General features: G+C 40.8%; 1 protein-coding gene across 1 annotated transcript; it reads right to left on the minus strand.

Annotated features, from left to right (window-relative positions):
• Positions 1–382: 382 nt before the first annotated feature.
• camk1a (calcium/calmodulin-dependent protein kinase Ia) lies at positions 383–15,978 on the minus strand. Its single transcript, XM_070844682.1, has 12 exons — positions 15,919–15,978; positions 14,239–14,357; positions 5,746–5,877; positions 4,681–4,755; positions 3,353–3,491; positions 3,117–3,243; positions 2,727–2,802; positions 2,524–2,636; positions 2,348–2,426; positions 1,642–1,729; positions 1,283–1,460; positions 383–527 (listed from the first exon to the last, which is right to left on the minus strand). Exons 2-12 carry the CDS (start codon positions 14,322–14,324, stop codon positions 424–426), a joined length of 1,197 nt encoding a protein of 398 aa, XP_070700783.1. The 5' UTR covers positions 14,325–14,357; positions 15,919–15,978; the 3' UTR covers positions 383–423.
• Positions 15,979–17,109: the final 1,131 nt, after the last annotated feature.

Consider the following 17,109-nt stretch of genomic DNA (forward strand, 5'->3'; position numbering starts at 1 on the left):
GGATCCTACCTGAAGCTAACATCCAGAACTACTTCTTGTAATGTGCACGCTGTCAAATGACCACTGTCTGCTATAGCTGCACCAAGGACAACTACATGATAGGTTGCTAGGGGATTTATTTCAGGAAAATCATGCAGACAGGCCACTTTCTTGAAAACACGGTGACTCAGAGCAGCCTTGCAATCTGTTCTGGTAACAAAGTTAAAACTTGTGTATCTTGAGTACTTTGTTTTTTTCTCTCTCTTTTTTGGGGGGGACAAAGACTTACAGTGTGTTTCTCCACACCGTGACAGTGACCTTCTCGCTGTGGATGTACTCTGGTGGACACTGCCTAATAACTACTCTGCATTCCTGGCCAGACTGGGCGGGCGGGCTCTGGGCGCTCCAGGGATACAATGTCACCATGACAACAGGAGGTTGTGCTCAGACACGACTGGCAGGCCTGCAGCAATAGGTGCAGCTTCTCAGGCTGTCCCGATCTGTGCTGCCCTCTGTGCTTCCGCGACGGCCATCCTCGTAGTGGGACACTGGAGGTTAAAGCAAAACAGGGAACATATGAAGTTAAAGGGGAATTCTGGTATTTTTCTACTAGGCTCTTGCTCTCATAATTGTGACCATTCGACATGTGGGTCAAAATAACCTTTTACTCAACACCTCTTTTGTAGATACGGGAGATCTGACTCTAGCTAAACAATATATATTTGGGACAATCTGCATTAAAATGCACCCCTACAAAGCAACTGTCTGTTTACGTGAAAAGCTTTAAGAGGCTTGTGCTGCTTCTCCCCAGATATTCATTGTTTTGCCAGAGTCACGTTATCTGAATCTATCTGAATCTCTTCCAGAGGTGACAAGTACAAAGTTAGTTTGAGTTAGAACTTCTGTTTTCCATTTGCCATTTTCCTCGAACAAGTCAACTTAAGTTCAGCCACAAGGTCATGCCTCAAACCTCTAATCACCTGTAAAGCCCACTTTCAACATACCTGATGACTCCTCCTCTCCTGTTTGTGTCAATTTTCTCGACTCCTCTATTCTCTTCACGCACCTCTTACACCTTCTTTCATCCCCTCCCCTCTCCCTCTATACTGTCTGAAAGTTGGGTCTCCTCTTTTTTCAAATTTCCAGTCATAATTGACTGTGGCTGTTGACATGAACGCTATTTACAACACCTAACATCACTAAACCTTTAACCACCTACTGTGTGGCTTAATATTTTTAAGCGGAGAGAGCCACAGGTCTGAAACAGACTGAAGGTGATTTGTGTTTGTTCATGATAACTTACAGCTCTCCTCCTCCCCATTCCCCAAATCATCGTCCTCCTCCTCTTCCTCCTCCTCCTCCTCTGGGAGCAGATGTCCATGGCAGGGACTGGTGGGAGTAATCTGACTGGGTCCCTCGAGACTAGTGCCCAGCTGCAGCTTCCGCATGTGGCGGACCACCGCTGTGGCATTAAATGCTTGCTACACGGCCAGAGAGAGAGAGAGAGAGAGAGAAAGAGCGAGAGGAAGGGAAAAAAAGACATCTGTGTCTGACAGCTACTGAGAGAAAAACAGCACAGTTGTACAAAATGTGCTGTAACTCCTGCCAATCTTAATATTGCTCTTTCAGCAGGTCGCTCTGTGATTCAGACGAAGCACTGACCTTCCATTTACTTTTGGCAAAGTTCTTCTTGATTTGAGCGCTGACAGATTCATGGATATTCTTGTCCAGAGCTGTGTCTCCACAAATCCTGCAAAGTCAACAAGAATTAAGAGAATGTACAGGCAGTTGAAACACTTGACTGAGGCACAGGCAATATTAGACTATTCATTCATTCATTGATTGTTCAAGCAAAAATATTCCAGCACCAGTTTTGCAAATGTGAAGATTAGATCTTTTTCATGTGATAGTGAACTGAATATGTTGGAGTTTTGGACTGTTGGTCGGATAAAATAAAACATTTGGATGTTTCACAATCAGCTCTGGGGAAGTAGAATGTGCATTTTTCACTACTTTCTGGCGTTTTATAGACAAAGAGATTGATCATTGAGCTGAGGCAATGATTGACAGATTGATTGATAAAGAAGATCATTATTAGCTGCAGCCTCACGTTGTATCTTGTCCATGAAATAGTGAAAAATGGCCAAGAGTCAATCAAATTACAATAACATAAAACATGAGTGAGTGACACTTTTGACTGATGAATACCTTAAAAGATTAATCTGATTTCAGAATTGTTGATGATTCATTTCAGTTCAACTGAAATCTAAATAGTTAAATGTTTCAGTTCCTTCAATCAAATAGTCAACAAAAAAGTATGCGTGTATTTCTGAGGTGCTTTTTGAGATGTGAAGGTATTTTGTCTTACCATGGATGCTGGAGGGCCTGTTCACAGGTATATCTCTTCGACGGGTCTTTCTCCATCAGGTGACAGATGAAGTCTTTGGCTAAAACATATAAAATTAAATTGACATTGTAATAGTCCACTCTAACTTATTCATCTTCAACGCTGGATCCACTGTAGATATTTTTAGACAGTAGTACCTGAATCTGAGATGTCATCCCAGTATGGGGAGTCAAATTCATACTCTGCTTTCAGAATCTGCTCAAATAACTTGGCATCGTTTTCATCGTAAAACGGAGGATATCCACATAACCTGAGGGAGCAATATTGGAACACAGTCAACAAGAGTAAACGATCACTTTACACACTTTACACACTCAGTGATGAAAGAGCTCAGACTTACAGAATATAAGAAATAACTCCTATGGACCAGCAGTCCACTGCTTTGCTGTACGGCTTCTGAGCGAGCACTTCTGGAGCTGTGAAGCACACACAGCAGAGGTTCAGAAAAAGTATAGTAAAAAAAAAAGTAAAAAAATATGACCCAGAACAGAAGTGGGGGTGAATTCAAGTAATCGTGACCTTTTGGTAACACCACGTGATCTGGTAGGTCACGTTAAACAGGTAGAGAGCACTTCTGAAACACTTGCAATTGACTCAGTAGTGGATGAAAGAGCCTCTCACAACGTGCTGAATAAAGAGGGGGTATCAGCTGAAACAGCAAGTGCTGAGCTCACATGAAAGAGGGGCAAGCAGTGGAGAGTGTCGCAGATCAGAGAAATAAATACCTTACCCACATATCCAGGAGTACCGCAGGCTGTGGACATGACACTGCCTGCTCCCTCGATCTTTGACAGTCCAAAGTCACTGATCATAATTTTAGAGTCTTCGTCCATACTGTAATACAGCAAATTCTCTGGCTGCAAAGACAAGGAGAACGATCAAAGAGGAGGGTTTGCTGATGGGAAAAAGGGCCAACTGCAAGCCAGGTTAAGCTGTTATCTCTCTGTTCTCCCTGAGCAATGATACCTTCAAGTCTCTGTGAACGATCCCCATATCGTGGAGATATTTGACTGCATCCAAGATCTGATGGATGAGTTGGCTGGCGTCTCTCTCAGTGTAGAAACCTTTCTCCACAATCCTGTCAAACAACTCCCCTCCAGATACCCTGCCAGGTGAAACGCATGGAAAACAATTAAATAGTCCTGTTCCTGAATATTAGTGGTTTTGTACTGAATTCGGTCTATCAAAAAATTAATCTGCTTTTAATTAATCTATTCATCCTGTAGTTAAAGGTCCCATATTCTGCAAAGTGCACTTTTAAATGTATTTCCAACATTAACATGTGTCAACAATGTGTCTACAGACCGCTAAATTCTGAGTAAAGACCGTCCTCTTTTATTCTCCTGCTCCATCTTTCACTAAATGTGTGTGAAAATGTTTAGTTAGTCTTTAATGATGTCAAAAGGGGATCTGTTGATCATGTGACCTCCCCCAGCCCTTCAGCAGGCCGACCATACCCGCCCACTGAAAGCCTCCTGAATCCTCCTCGCTGTCCACTATTGTTTTTTCCTCATTAACATACACACAGCATTCAGACAGAGGCTGAAAACAGCTGCAGCAGCCATGTCTGTATGAGAAAATAATGAGCTTAAACCATAAAAACCTGTTCTGGTAGGACCCCCAGATACAATTATGAACATGAAAATGAGCAGAATATGTGACCTTTAAAACCCCTTAACAAACAATTTCTTGCCGGTGGGCCAGTCATAACGAACTCATGTTGTGCAGCCAATTAAAGTTCAAATCACAGACCTAGATACATAAGTTATCTAATGTGTCACGGCTGAGTTCTACAAAAATTGAGGATAAAATGATACAACAAACATCTAGAATATTTGGTGCAGTTATAAAATAATATAATTATAGAATTTGAGTATTTCAATTGACACTATAGACTTTATATGACACACAGTACATGAATGAATATGACACTAGAGTGGGGAAACAAAAGGGGAAAATTGTACGTTAACTGACCGTTAATGTAATAAAATGACATAACAAAGTGAAAGACACCCATCACAAGTCCTCACATGCCATGGTGACATTTTTAAATGTCTTGTTTTGTTGTTTTCTCTAAAAAAAAAACATTAACGTTAAACAGATGAAAGAAGCAAATCCCATTTGAGACACCGACCCAGAGAATGTTTGATATTTTTGCTTCAAAAATTCCAGATTCATTTTCTATAAATCGAAACCCTTGTTTCAGCTCTACTGTACAGTAAAATGCATGCTATGTGCACGCCTTTCATCACATAATTGGCTCTTATGTAGGATAAAGAGGAAGAAGAACTCACAGCTGCATGACGAGATATAGATGCGATGTACTTTCAAAGATGTCCTCCAGTGAAACAATGTTGGGGTGCTTGATTCTGAGGAAGATGAATGCACAGAAACCGTCAGATCGAATATGTTGCATTTTTAATTGAGCCACATTTCTCTAATGTTTACTGTCAGTTGGTCACCAGATGGCATTCTTGCTACATAATTCAAATTTAGAGTGGCATGCTGTCTCTTTTCTATATTAAACCCTTCCACAAATTGAGATCAAACCTATGTGTTTGCCCCGTTGGCCTAAAATAGAAACTGAAAAAAGCCTCTCAGATCAAATACAGACACACAGATACAATAACTACCTCTTGCTAAGAATGACAATAACAGTGTCGGCAGCTGGAGCCTTTTACAAAGAACAGCTTTGGAGATTATAGCTATAGGTGCTTGACAGAATGACTACAAACGCTATTCTCACACACAGAAAAATAGAAGTGGATCATTTATTGTTATGGACCAGGCAGCAGACGTTGAGCATCTCTCATGGCTCTCAAGTGAAGTTGAGAGCTTATGATCACACCATTGCTATGACACATAAGGGGCTAATGTGACTTTCAGTGGAAATAGAATATCCCTGTGTGTGTTTTTCCAGATTATTTCTTCATGTCTCTCACTCTCATGACTTTCATATATATTTAATGGTGACTTTGAGTATTTGGCCAAACTCCACTCCTCCCATTCTTCCATATCCATCTCCTTCTATCCAACCCTACCCCCTCTCCACTTCTGCACCCTCTATGTCTCTTTCTCTTTCTTCAATACACTGCTGCGGGGAACTCCACACCATCTCCGCCTCTGTGTGCTGTTGCCCTGGCAACAGGGACACTAAAAATAGGTCTATCTTCTTTACTCCTGACATTTCCGGTGCACAATCCTACTGTTTCTACTGACACCATGCATTTAGTCACCCATTCAATTGACCCCTTGCATATATTTGCATTCGTACATGCATTGTTGTACGAGGCTGCTCTGATTCCTCCCGCTGGACACGAAGCGGTAGAGGGCGCATCACGGGGGAACTGTGACCTCACCTGTGTAGTACCGCGATCTCATTTTCAATGTTGTTCTCTTTGCCTTCCAACGCTTTCTTGGGGATGCACTTGATGGCCACAAGCCTCTGGGTCCTCTTCTCCTCTGCTAGAACCACCTCTGAGAAAGCTCCCCTAAAACAGAGCCAGTGGACACACACACATACACACACACACACAGACAGACACACACACACACACAAATGCACGCATTAGAGAAAGACAGAGAAGTGTGTGGGAGTGTGGGGTGAAGATCTGAAAGTAGTATTCATTCTTCTTAGCCGACAGACCATGATGGATTGATTGATGAAGTGTTACAAAAGAAGAAAGTCCTAACAAGCCATAATATTTTGAATTGTTTTTTGGTTTATTCTCACACTAAATAAAGTCCAGTTATTAGATATTTCTGTGGCCTCCTCTCAACTGACCACAACATCAGAGCTTTTAAAAAAGATCTCAAAATACCCTCCGTCCATCTGTGTGTGTGTGTGTGTGTTTGTATGCTGTGTGTGTGCGAGTGGTGTTTAGATGAATAATTCAAAATGGTGACATTACCGAGAGGTTCTGTAGGCTGAAAAAAAGGCTCAGGAGGTGAATCAGTGAAACAGTCACATACTGATATTTATAGTGATATCAGTTGCTTTTAGAAAAAGAAACTATTTTTAATCCATTCAATAATAGATCCAGTAAATGTAGTGTGGCTGTTTCTGAGGGAGACTAGACTGCATTATGGATCATGGTGATGATGAGAGGGAGAATAGTGTGTATTTACACAGTCTCCCCACAGCAGCGTGGGAGGGAGCTCAGGAGGAGGCCTGAACGCACAAACAATGTTCAGAACCACAGGGATCCTTTACATGTGTGTGAACCAGCACTGTCATGAAATACGCAGTGGAAGTTCGATGTTCATGTTTTAGCAAATATTTCCTTTTCCATCTATCGCACCGTAAGGAGCATGTAAGGAGCTCTCAGCGTTAACTTCACTCAAGTCTGCAACCTTAAATAAAAGAATGCAGACTTCACAGCGCTGTTGCCAACAGCAACCATGCGATAAGGAGGCAAACATCTCTCACTTTCTGTTTATTCTGCTTTTAATGGTTATTAGCAGTTAATTGCAGAGCAGAAGAGTTATTGTGCAACCCCACCCTCTCTCAGTACACCTCCCCTCCATGTGGATTTTTCCCATCATCATGTCATAATAAATGCTCAGTGTGGGTCTGTGGTAATCCTTGAGATGGCTTTGTATCGTGGCCATCTTGTGCTCGACGAAGCAGCGCAGCAGAAATTTTTGCATGGTGAAGCCGATGCACACGAGGAGAGCTGATTCTCACACACACATCTCTGGTTTCAATTTTTGAAACGTCCTTAAAATAATCTCAAAGCAAAATCACATAAAGCTCCGATTCTTATCGACCCATGAAAGCATTTTAATGTGTTTAAGTCTGCAGCATTTACAGGCAGGGTTTCCTCAGAGGGTCGAGAGCGTCAAACTTCTATTATCTCTGAGAAATGATCTATTTGGTATTATTGGCTGTTTAAAATAGAAGGGTCATTGGGCCGAAACAGGGAGACAGATGGGTAGGAATTCATTAAATTCACTGACATGTGAATTTATATTGTGTATATTGGGCAGAGTTTAGTACTTAAAACACTGCTTCTGTTTCTGGCCTTACATGGAGAAGAAAAAGCTTTTTTGGTTATGGGGATGCAGCCAATGGTTTTTAAATATTTGGTTAAAATGATATTCAGTTTACAAAGATAGAAAACAGGCAAGAGCAGCAAACTCTCATACTTGAGAAGCTGGAGTGAAAGAATGCTTGGGTTTTTTTTTGCTTTAAATTCAATTACTAAAAGATTATTCAATTATCAAAATAGCCAATTAATCTTACTAATGGACTATTTAATTAATCAACTAATTGTGTAAGCACTAGCTGGTTAGCTTCAAAATTATGGCCACATTATGGTAATGCTGACATAAACTTGCCCGAGCCGCTGCTGTTTCTAAAATAATAGTGATGAGCAGTGCAATCCTTAAAATCCAGCAAACCATTTTAACCATATTTTAGCTGTTGTCACTGGCAAGATAAGTTTCATACTGTTTTCTCCCTGCCCTAAAAACAATACTATTGAATTAAAAGATATAATTTAGAGCAATTGGTGGCCTTGTACTATAGTAAATATCTGATTACAAATTTTATCAAATTTCCATCCATGTTGTTTTCATAATACTCCTGAAAATGAAAAAAATGCTTGCACACACACCTCTCTACTGTTGCCATGAGACACATTGTAATTAACCATCCAGTTGCTCTTTTCTACCTGGAGACGTAGTAGGGGTGGCCTGTCAGGGGGTTTGGGAAGAGGAACAGTAGACAGAGGGGGTGAGGAAGCTACTGTTGCTGTTATTCTGAGCTGCTGAGAATTAGTTAAGAGCTAATGTGTAATTTTGAACGTGAAAAAAACTAGATCGGAGAATGGTTTATGTTATTGTCCAGCCTTATAGACTTCAACATCCTCAGTCTCTTCGGTTTGTTTGTTCCGCCTGCAGGTAGTAACAGACCGCTGAAATCTTGATGCATCATTTTATCTATTTTATGCCAATAAATAATCCTGGCATGCACATTAACTTGCTGTAGACAAATTGAAATAAATAAGTTTCATATGAGTCATTGGTCTTAAGACTAATAGCTGGCATTCAGCTGTTTCTGTGTTCATGAACAAGGCTGTCCCTACATATTTTTAGACGTTTTTGCAGATAAACTATGGATGGATAGATAGATAGATAGATAGATAGATAGATAGATAGATAGATAGATAGATAGATAGATAGATAGATAGATAGATAGATAGACAGATACATAGATAGATAGATAGATAGATAGATACATAGATAGATAGATAGATAGATAGATAGATAGATAGATAGATACATAGATAGATAGATAGATAGATAGATAGATAGATAGATAGATAGATAGATAGATACATAGATACATAGATACATAGATACATAGATACATAGATAGATAGATAGATAGATAGACAGATACATAGATAGATAGATAGATAGATAGATAGATAGATAGATAGATAGATAGATAGATAGATAGATAGATACATAGATACATAGATAGATAGCAGAATGGAAATAAACACCACAGGATGTGTCAGTCTGTCTGTCTGACACACACACACACACACACACACACTCACACACAAACACACACACAGAATGAGAGATACAGAGAGAGAGAGAGAGAGAGAGAGACACACACACACACACACATACAAGCACAAGTTGTTGAAAACACTGTAATCCCATCTGTCCATATGGGAAAATATTGATTCACACATTCTCATATCGCTGTCAGAGTCTCTCAGTGCTTCCACTATGAGAAGTGTGCTCATATTGCCGTCTTCCGTGTCTTTGAGGTTTCACCTGACAATTTATAATCATGATTTTATGCATGATGTGCTGTTAATAATCTACATGAAAAAACGTCCGTCCTGTCAGATGCAGGCACATACTCTAGAGGTGTTTGATTGAACTGCATCAGCTATTTCTAAATCAGTTGAATTTGTTTAACTTCCTCCTAAGCTCTCAGTGGCTAGCTAGCTTCAAAGCAGTGATTTACTTAAGTTTCACATAAGAACCTAAGAAACTTATGAACTAGACAAGACTTTATTAATGCAGTGTTATTGTTGCACTAGACAATTTGTCTAGTTGGTCAGTTGGTTTTCAGCTAAGCAGCCATTATATCTAGTTGTAACTAGGTATAAGTTACTAATTTCTATGAAAGAACTAGTCTGTGTGGTGCAACCCACTTTAATTTGGTTATGTGTAAATGTCCACTTTGTAAACACTTTGGGTTTATAACTAGGACAAGTTTGGATTTATGAGCATCTGGTGCTACCGGCATTTGGACTAGTAGCACATTAATGACCTACACAAATAGAATAGTATGATATAATTAAAGCCCATTTCTGTTGCAATGGCAAATTTTATTCATGATGTCCTTTTGTTGCTGAAGATACTCAGTCCATCAGGCAGGCTCAGGTCCCTTGAACCTGTTGCGGACAGCTATGAGCATCCATCAGTCTACTGATCTCACCTGATGGAAGCGCTGCCTCCAAACTCAACTTGCCTCCAAGTCCTAAAAAGCTTTCTCTTTTTAGCCTACTCCATTTTGTGTGTCTGCTTGTGGGTGTTTGGGAGAGAGAGAGAGAGAGAAACAGAACGCGAGTAGTGGATATGTACGGACACACAGTGTAAACCCATTCTAAACAATCACCACATTCATTCATACGTCTGCATCACTACAAAAAAATACCATCTCTGTCAAAGCTTGGGACTGGACCATTCACTAACAATGCTACAACTGTATGCGTTCTCCACCTACTCTGCTGAAGTCATGAGTAGGTCAAACCTCTTAACTCCTCTGCTCTTCTCTATAAACAATCCAACCAGCATGAGTGCTTTCCAACAGTGTTTAGTACGGCATAGTCACAATGTTTATACTCCTACACATTATCCACCCGGACTGCACAAGTGATTCTTAAAACTTGCCTCTCCTATTTCTTACTTCTTATACTTCGGTTTCCACTGGGGGCACGCTGACATTTCCAGTTCATTTTATTAAGTTACTCTAGGTGCAGCATTCAGCTATTGTATGCCAGATATCTATGTTTGAATTTTCAGTTAGGCCCCCCCCCCTTATGTCAAAACTAATCAAATATGCGCATTACTGTGTTTTAATACTGAATTTAAAAAAATCATATAAAGAAAGGAGTGCTGGTACTGCTGCTCCTGCTGAGAATCAGCATCAAATTCTGCAGCTCTTTGCAGGTCTGCATCACGCATGTATCGTGTAACTATTGGTGAATAGTTCTATGATGGAAAGATCTGAGAGGAGAAGTGAGCGTCAGCAATACGTTTAAGAAGCACTCTGATGTGGATGTTTATGGATGTTTTTACTGCTGTGTTGTGGTCTGAAATTATTCATGAAGTGGCCCCGTGCTCGTCATTTCTGTCAGACAAGCTGCCAGTTTGCAGGGATCTGTCTGTCCGCTGCACTCGTAAACTCAGCTGATGTTCATGCATCAATATCACTACTTCTAGCCCTGGAAGTCTCGCCCCAACATCCTATTTCACACATGAAAACATCAAAACGTGGACATAGATAGACATCGCTAAGTCAAAAAGCGTCTAGGATGTCAACATCCATTAAAGAGAGAGTTGTCACAGAAGCTCACACTTCTTGTAACACTTCTATATCTACAGTCTTTAACAAAAACTCTCGGCATCCAGATCACAGTGAAGCAAACCTGAGTAAGTCAGAATCTCCTCATGTGTCAGTACGCATTAATTTGGCAAAATAACAACAGTGGTATGGCTCCAGACTGACTCTGAGGACTGCACTCAGCAACTGCATCCCCACTCTAAGCAGGTCAAGAAGCCTCTCAAGTATAGTTACTTGGAGTTATATCAGAGCAAGACATCTCACCTGTCTCGTTCACTTCATTACTTACAATAATTTTTTTTTTTTGTTAATTACAATAACGAAAAAAAGGGCTAAATATGTGTGTCCAAAGGGTGACAGACATGATAACTGTGGGGTGGGGGAGTTCTTCCATCTGCTAACCCAACCTTGAGGACAGCTTGTCCTGAAGTGGATGCCAAACAGAGGTAGAACTGTGAGGATTAGCTGGATCTGAATATAATATTTCAACACAAATCAATTAACTTCACGCACTGAATTCGTGGATAAAGCTCCTCTGTAATCTTCTCTCCGAGCATAAGGAGCTTTCCATCAACACAGTAATTCTGCCCTCTGCCAGGTCCAGCTATAGTGACAGGAGAGAAAGAATATTACTACAGCTTTTTTCCCCACTTTTTTTGAAGTATGGGAACATGCCATCCTGGCAATTCACTCGTGCAATCCTCGTTACATAACTTTTAATATCATTCTTCAAATTACAATCACTGTTTTAAGTTCCTGTGCGTCTTAGTGGAATCATAACAGAAGTTATCAGCCTCTAGCAGCAGTCGTGAATTCTCAAGTATACAATCTGCTAGTCAAAGTGCATTTCATAAAGCGTGCACAGCTCTGAGACACAGACTGACGGAGTTTTATTTGATGTCCTCCTACAGCACTCGACATTACCAGGCAGCCTCATCATCTTCCCTCTGCTATTTCACTTTTTTGGATGTGGACCAGAGTTGCGCAGTCATTAAAATCTGATTCTGTGCAGCCTCTCTGGGGAAGCAGGTGTGATTCCAAGAAGAAAGAAAACAACCACACTCCATATGGCGCACTCGTGTCCTCACAGGTGGACGTGTGCTAGGTCGCTTGTACTTAGTTTGGGGGGGTGGAGAGGTGCCGCCTGACCATCTGGGCTCAATCCCGTCCCTCTGGCGAGTGCAGTCACAGGTCTGTGTGAGTCCAGCCCTCGCCATTACTGACAGCGAGGCAACCTTTATCCCGCTGGTTGGAGATTAATTTTGCAGTTTATTACAAAATGAAAGGTGTATTAAATCAAAATGTAAATATAATCTTTTTGGGATTCCAGACGATGTAGCAATCATTAAATGTAATCAGGGTGAATGGTAAGGGCGACAGGAAATACAGGTTGCCAGCGGACCACATCGCACACGCGGGTGAGTTGAAGTTGAGGTTTATAAGTTTTTCAGACAAATCTTAGGCAGCAGCTGCAGGAGTGGGTTTATGTGACCTTTCTTTTGCCCCAAAGCATATGTGTGCTCTTGATTACTTGTTCCACTGTCTCTCACATCCCTCCAGTCAATCATCGTATGAGCAGAGGAGGGCGCAGCTGATTCTGACACATTCTCATAGATAGGTTAAAAAAAAATTACAGGTTTCATCGGGTTTTGTATTCTAATTTGTGTGTGTAACTCTTGGGCAATAAGGTAGAACCACTGAATTTAGTGAGAATTTAGTTTCAGGCGAGATGAAACATAGACTTTCACTGCTTTCATACAAAGATGAAAATGTTTGTGCACTGACAGCAGCCTTGCATCTATTCAGGACTCTCCTCGCAACAAGAAGCACAAGTCAGAGCTAAGATGAAGGCCAAACTGCCGAATTATCATCACTTCTGTGATATCAGTCAGTCATGTGCATTCAATTTGATGTTACACACACACACATTACCATACAGTATCTACCCTGGCCTGGCAGGATTAGCTTAGATCAGTGATTCGTATTATGCAATATAGATCATTTGAGTAGAATGGCCAACATAGAGCCTCCGGTGTAAATCTGATGTCCACGTCATTTCATTTTAATTACATCAGTTAGTGTTGTTCAAAAATACTGATGCAGTGTCCGAGACAGGAAGAAAAACTAAACTGACAATGATGTTCAACAACGAGCACATATACACATACACTCATGTACAACCAAGCACACGGGTTTGCACAAGCATAGATGCATGTTCAAATAAAACACATGCATAAAACATACACAATTACCACTGTAGCACAGTTTAAATTCATGAGTGGCTTTTATAAAGACCAACTTGGAAAAATGTAAGCTGCTTCGAAAACTAGATTCACTAGGTTTTAAACGTTTTTGTTTTTAGATATTCTGTTGTTTGACTTGCATAGTCAGCCGATACATAACCATAATAATCCATCGCTAATGTTATTGTACTGCTCAGTAGGAGGCTGAACTGGCCAGGGTGAAAAAATTTATTTTTTGAATACTTTTAGGGGGAGTGGAAAATAGCTGTGTCAGCATCGAACAGTGTCCAAGAACAAGACGTCTCTGAGTCAAAATAGGCACAAGTGACAGACACGTCCAAAATGTCAGACAAGTTTGTTGAGGGACTCCAGACTCCAGATTCAAATACTGCAGCTCCGCTGGCACAAACAGAGTAAAAACTGAGTGGTGGGCTCCTCTGACCCTTTGGTTACTCCAGCTGCCTATAAAGTGAGTGTGTACAGCAGACCACACATGGCAGCTTAGTTATGTTATGTCTCAAACCGCTACGAGTGTGCTGGAACTCAACCTAGCCCCATGCGCCCTGTTTCTCAACTGATTTATGATAATTTGATTAAAAGCGAATGTGATCCATGTAAGAACAACACAAGCTCTCATAATAAAGATAGCAGATTTGACAAAAAGGGCACCTGAGACAGGGCCTGTAGACTAAACCGCATATAATTTAAGTGTCAGTTCGTCCAAATCACACAAAAACATATTCATTTTGTCTACTGTCTACTGTAGATATGTCGATTGATTTAGATTCCTTTTCCAAGGCCTCGAAATATTCATAGCTGAGACCACATGACAGAGGTAAATGAAGCTGTAATTATATTCAAAAGACTCAATATAACTGCACCTTTCATTGAAAAATGCCCCATTCTTTTAATGTACTACCAAGCTGAGGAGTTCAGGACCCAAGAGGGTCAGTGGTGCAGGTACAAATGTTGTCCCTTTGGTAATCCAGCACTAAAGTCTCAGTGCAACTTACGTTCCCAGCACTTCTTTGAAGTCATAATGTTCTTTGATGTCTGATGTCTTCTTTTTCCATCCATTTCCATCCTCTCCAAGAGGCATCCTACAATGCTGATCGGATTCGCCACACTACAGCTACACGGAGGAAAAGAACAGAATGAAAAAGAAACAGTGAATTGACTCAGAGTTTGCACCACTGAGTTTTGATCCAGTGCATGTTGGTAATCAAATCTATGATGAGGAGGATAGCCCCAAATTGAACCAATGACGGATATGCTGATTGGACCAGTGACTTTTAATACAAAAATAGAATTCAAAGCATTTGAGATGTAAAAATTCCCTCAGAGGAAACATGATTTTGATTCATATCATTGTGAGTTTTTACCCAGTTTCTGGTGCTGTCTCTATTACAAACATCATTCCAGCACACAGCAGGAATAAGACTTGACTTGAAATATTACACAACAATCGATAGGCTCTCTGGCACTGTTTAATGTAATTAATTAATAGTATTTAGACTGTGAGAGATATTCTGCCTCTGTGTCAGTTTAATACGTCCATTACAGTTTGGCTGACTGATGTGATTGTTGCATAAAGCAGTCAGCCATTGAATAAACCATTGATTTTTTCTTTTTTATGATGAAGTGCTCTGGCTATTGCAGCATGCATTTTTAAGACCACTACATTTGATTGGATGGATGACAAGAAGACAAGTTAGTAGTATGTTTCCTCTTATATGCATGATGGCTGATTAATAAGCTGAAAAAGTTATAATGAAGATGTAGGCCTGGCCTGTACTGCAGTCTATTGTTTTTTTTTAAAAATCTTGTGTTATTACTCATTTCATAAGACAAATGGAATAAATCCAAATGAAAATTGAGGAGAACAGTTTTATAAAGCAGAGCAAAATGTCACTAACAAATTAAGGGAAACATTAACAGGCCTATTAAATAGCTCAACACATAAATAAACTACAAGACCACTGCCCCCCCTTTTTTTTTTTAAAAAAAAAAGCTACAAATGTAGACTACTTTGCTGACAAATTGCCTGACAACGAATAAATAGCAACAAATAACAGCAGTAAACTAGGGCAAACAGTGCAGCAGAGACAGTCGCAAAAAAGGGACCATGAATGCACCGTCTCTAAAACAAACGCATGGTCACGAGAGGCAGATACCAGCTGGGGGACCTGTGCTATATTTAACATCCGAAGCTTAAAACAACAAGGTCGCAGTGATTTAAAAAAAAACAACATATAAACAAATCTACAAATACAACAAATCTGATCAAAAAAAAATCAAACTGCATCCCACTGAGAGACATTTGATAACCTGCTCTGCGTTAAGGCTGCAGGGCGTGAATGACATGCGAGGGGTTGAATGGAGATTAAAAAGGTTTTTGCCGGTGCAAAACGCCTGCAACAGTGGGAACCGGTGCGATTTTCTTGTCAGTGATCATGCAAGGAGGCTGGGGGAAGAAAAGACGGTGTAGGTGTGCGAGGCGTGCTGCAGCGCTCAAGGGTACGGCAGTCAAAGGAAGGCAGCATCCCCGGGTTAAACCGGGAGGCTGCAGACGTGCGACATGGAGGCGCACTGAAGAGCTTGGTAAGTTTTACAGCGGAAAGAAAAACTACACGATTGTCCATGCATTTAGTTGGATATATAACTGGAGAAAGAAATATATTTATATGACCTACCTAAATGGCGATCTGTGGCTGTGATGTGCTCTCCTTCCCTCTGGGAGCGATGTGGTTGCTGAGCCCGTGCGCAGCGCTCAGACTTCTCCTGACGTCAAGAAAACCAGACGTCTGTGGACGTAGTGCAGCATAAAATCACTCTCTGTTCTCTTAACAACCTGATCTCATATCCACCTTATGGTCTTATGGTCGAGCCGCCGTCTGTTATTCTTTGTGCGTCTGCTTGTTATTTGCTGAGAGCGTCTTGCAGCCCGGTCGAGGAGGCTCTATGCTGGAGCAGATTATATGCACGGTGTGCGATTTGAGGGGGGAAAAGGCAGGCTTAACGTGTCACAGTGAATAATTTATTACACAGCACCGAGAAGGTACACAGGAGGTTCAGCATGAAATGGTTCACACTGAGAATATGCCGCAGAATGAAGGAGGACTGGTGCCTCAGACCAACAGGCCGAATGTACACTTGCATTAAAGACTCCCCATTGATCTTGAGACAACGCCCTGCTTCTCTCTCTCAGCATCAACACTGTCAAACTCAAAGGACCTTTCCCACAGTCCACCTGGACACACAGGCCCATCGGAGGTGTGTGAGGGGTTGGTGGAGGCCAGCTTAATGATATGTATTATAAATTACAGGGTTTGGACAAACAATCTGCATATATGCAGATTTACTACATCTACAGAGTCTCCTTTCATAATATTTCTGTCTCTTTTTTTTTTTTTTAACAGTTGGAAGAACCAGCCTACTTCCAGAGTGCTTGAACTCTGCATCTGCACAAATGAAAAATCAAATCACATGAAGTCATGCACAGTAACTCTGGAAGTTACAGGTGTAGCCCTGCAGCTGAAGGCTTGTTCAGCCAGAAGCAGTGACTATTCAGATTTAATTAAGTTAAATGCAAGTATCATGTTTTCATACAAAAGTGATTCTCAACTTGAACACGAATGTTTAGATTCAGTGACTCAGTACGAACACTATCAACCCTGCAAATGCGGCCTGTATAAACTAAATATGCTTGAACCACATGTCAGCATGCAAAGATAACACTTGTCACACAGCTGTTTGGTCCTTATATTTGGACCATGGTCAAAGCCATGAATTGTTCTACTTTGCAGAAGTAAAAATGTCATCGTCAGATAGTGAACCACAATATCTGAGCTCTGACCTCTTTTCCTCTGAACACTTTGTAAACA

The sequence above is a fragment of the Pempheris klunzingeri genome, chromosome 2 (assembly GCF_042242105.1).
Source record: "Pempheris klunzingeri isolate RE-2024b chromosome 2, fPemKlu1.hap1, whole genome shotgun sequence".
Taxonomy (NCBI): domain Eukaryota; kingdom Metazoa; phylum Chordata; class Actinopteri; order Acropomatiformes; family Pempheridae; genus Pempheris; species Pempheris klunzingeri.

Bases quoted from the DNA above. Each gene is read 5' to 3' on its own strand.
- camk1a (XM_070844682.1), bottom strand. From the start codon at position 14,324: ATGCCTCTTGGAGAGGATGGAAATGGATGGAAAAAGAAGACATCAGAC. The intron at 5,878-14,238 runs GTAAGTTGCACT...GCTCTGTTTTAG, and splicing joins TTCAAAGAAGTGCTGGGAAC to GGGAGCTTTCTCAGAGGTGG. The intron at 3,244-3,352 runs GTATCATTGCTC...TTGTCTTTGCAG, and splicing joins TCGTTCACAGAGACTTGAAG to CCAGAGAATTTGCTGTATTA.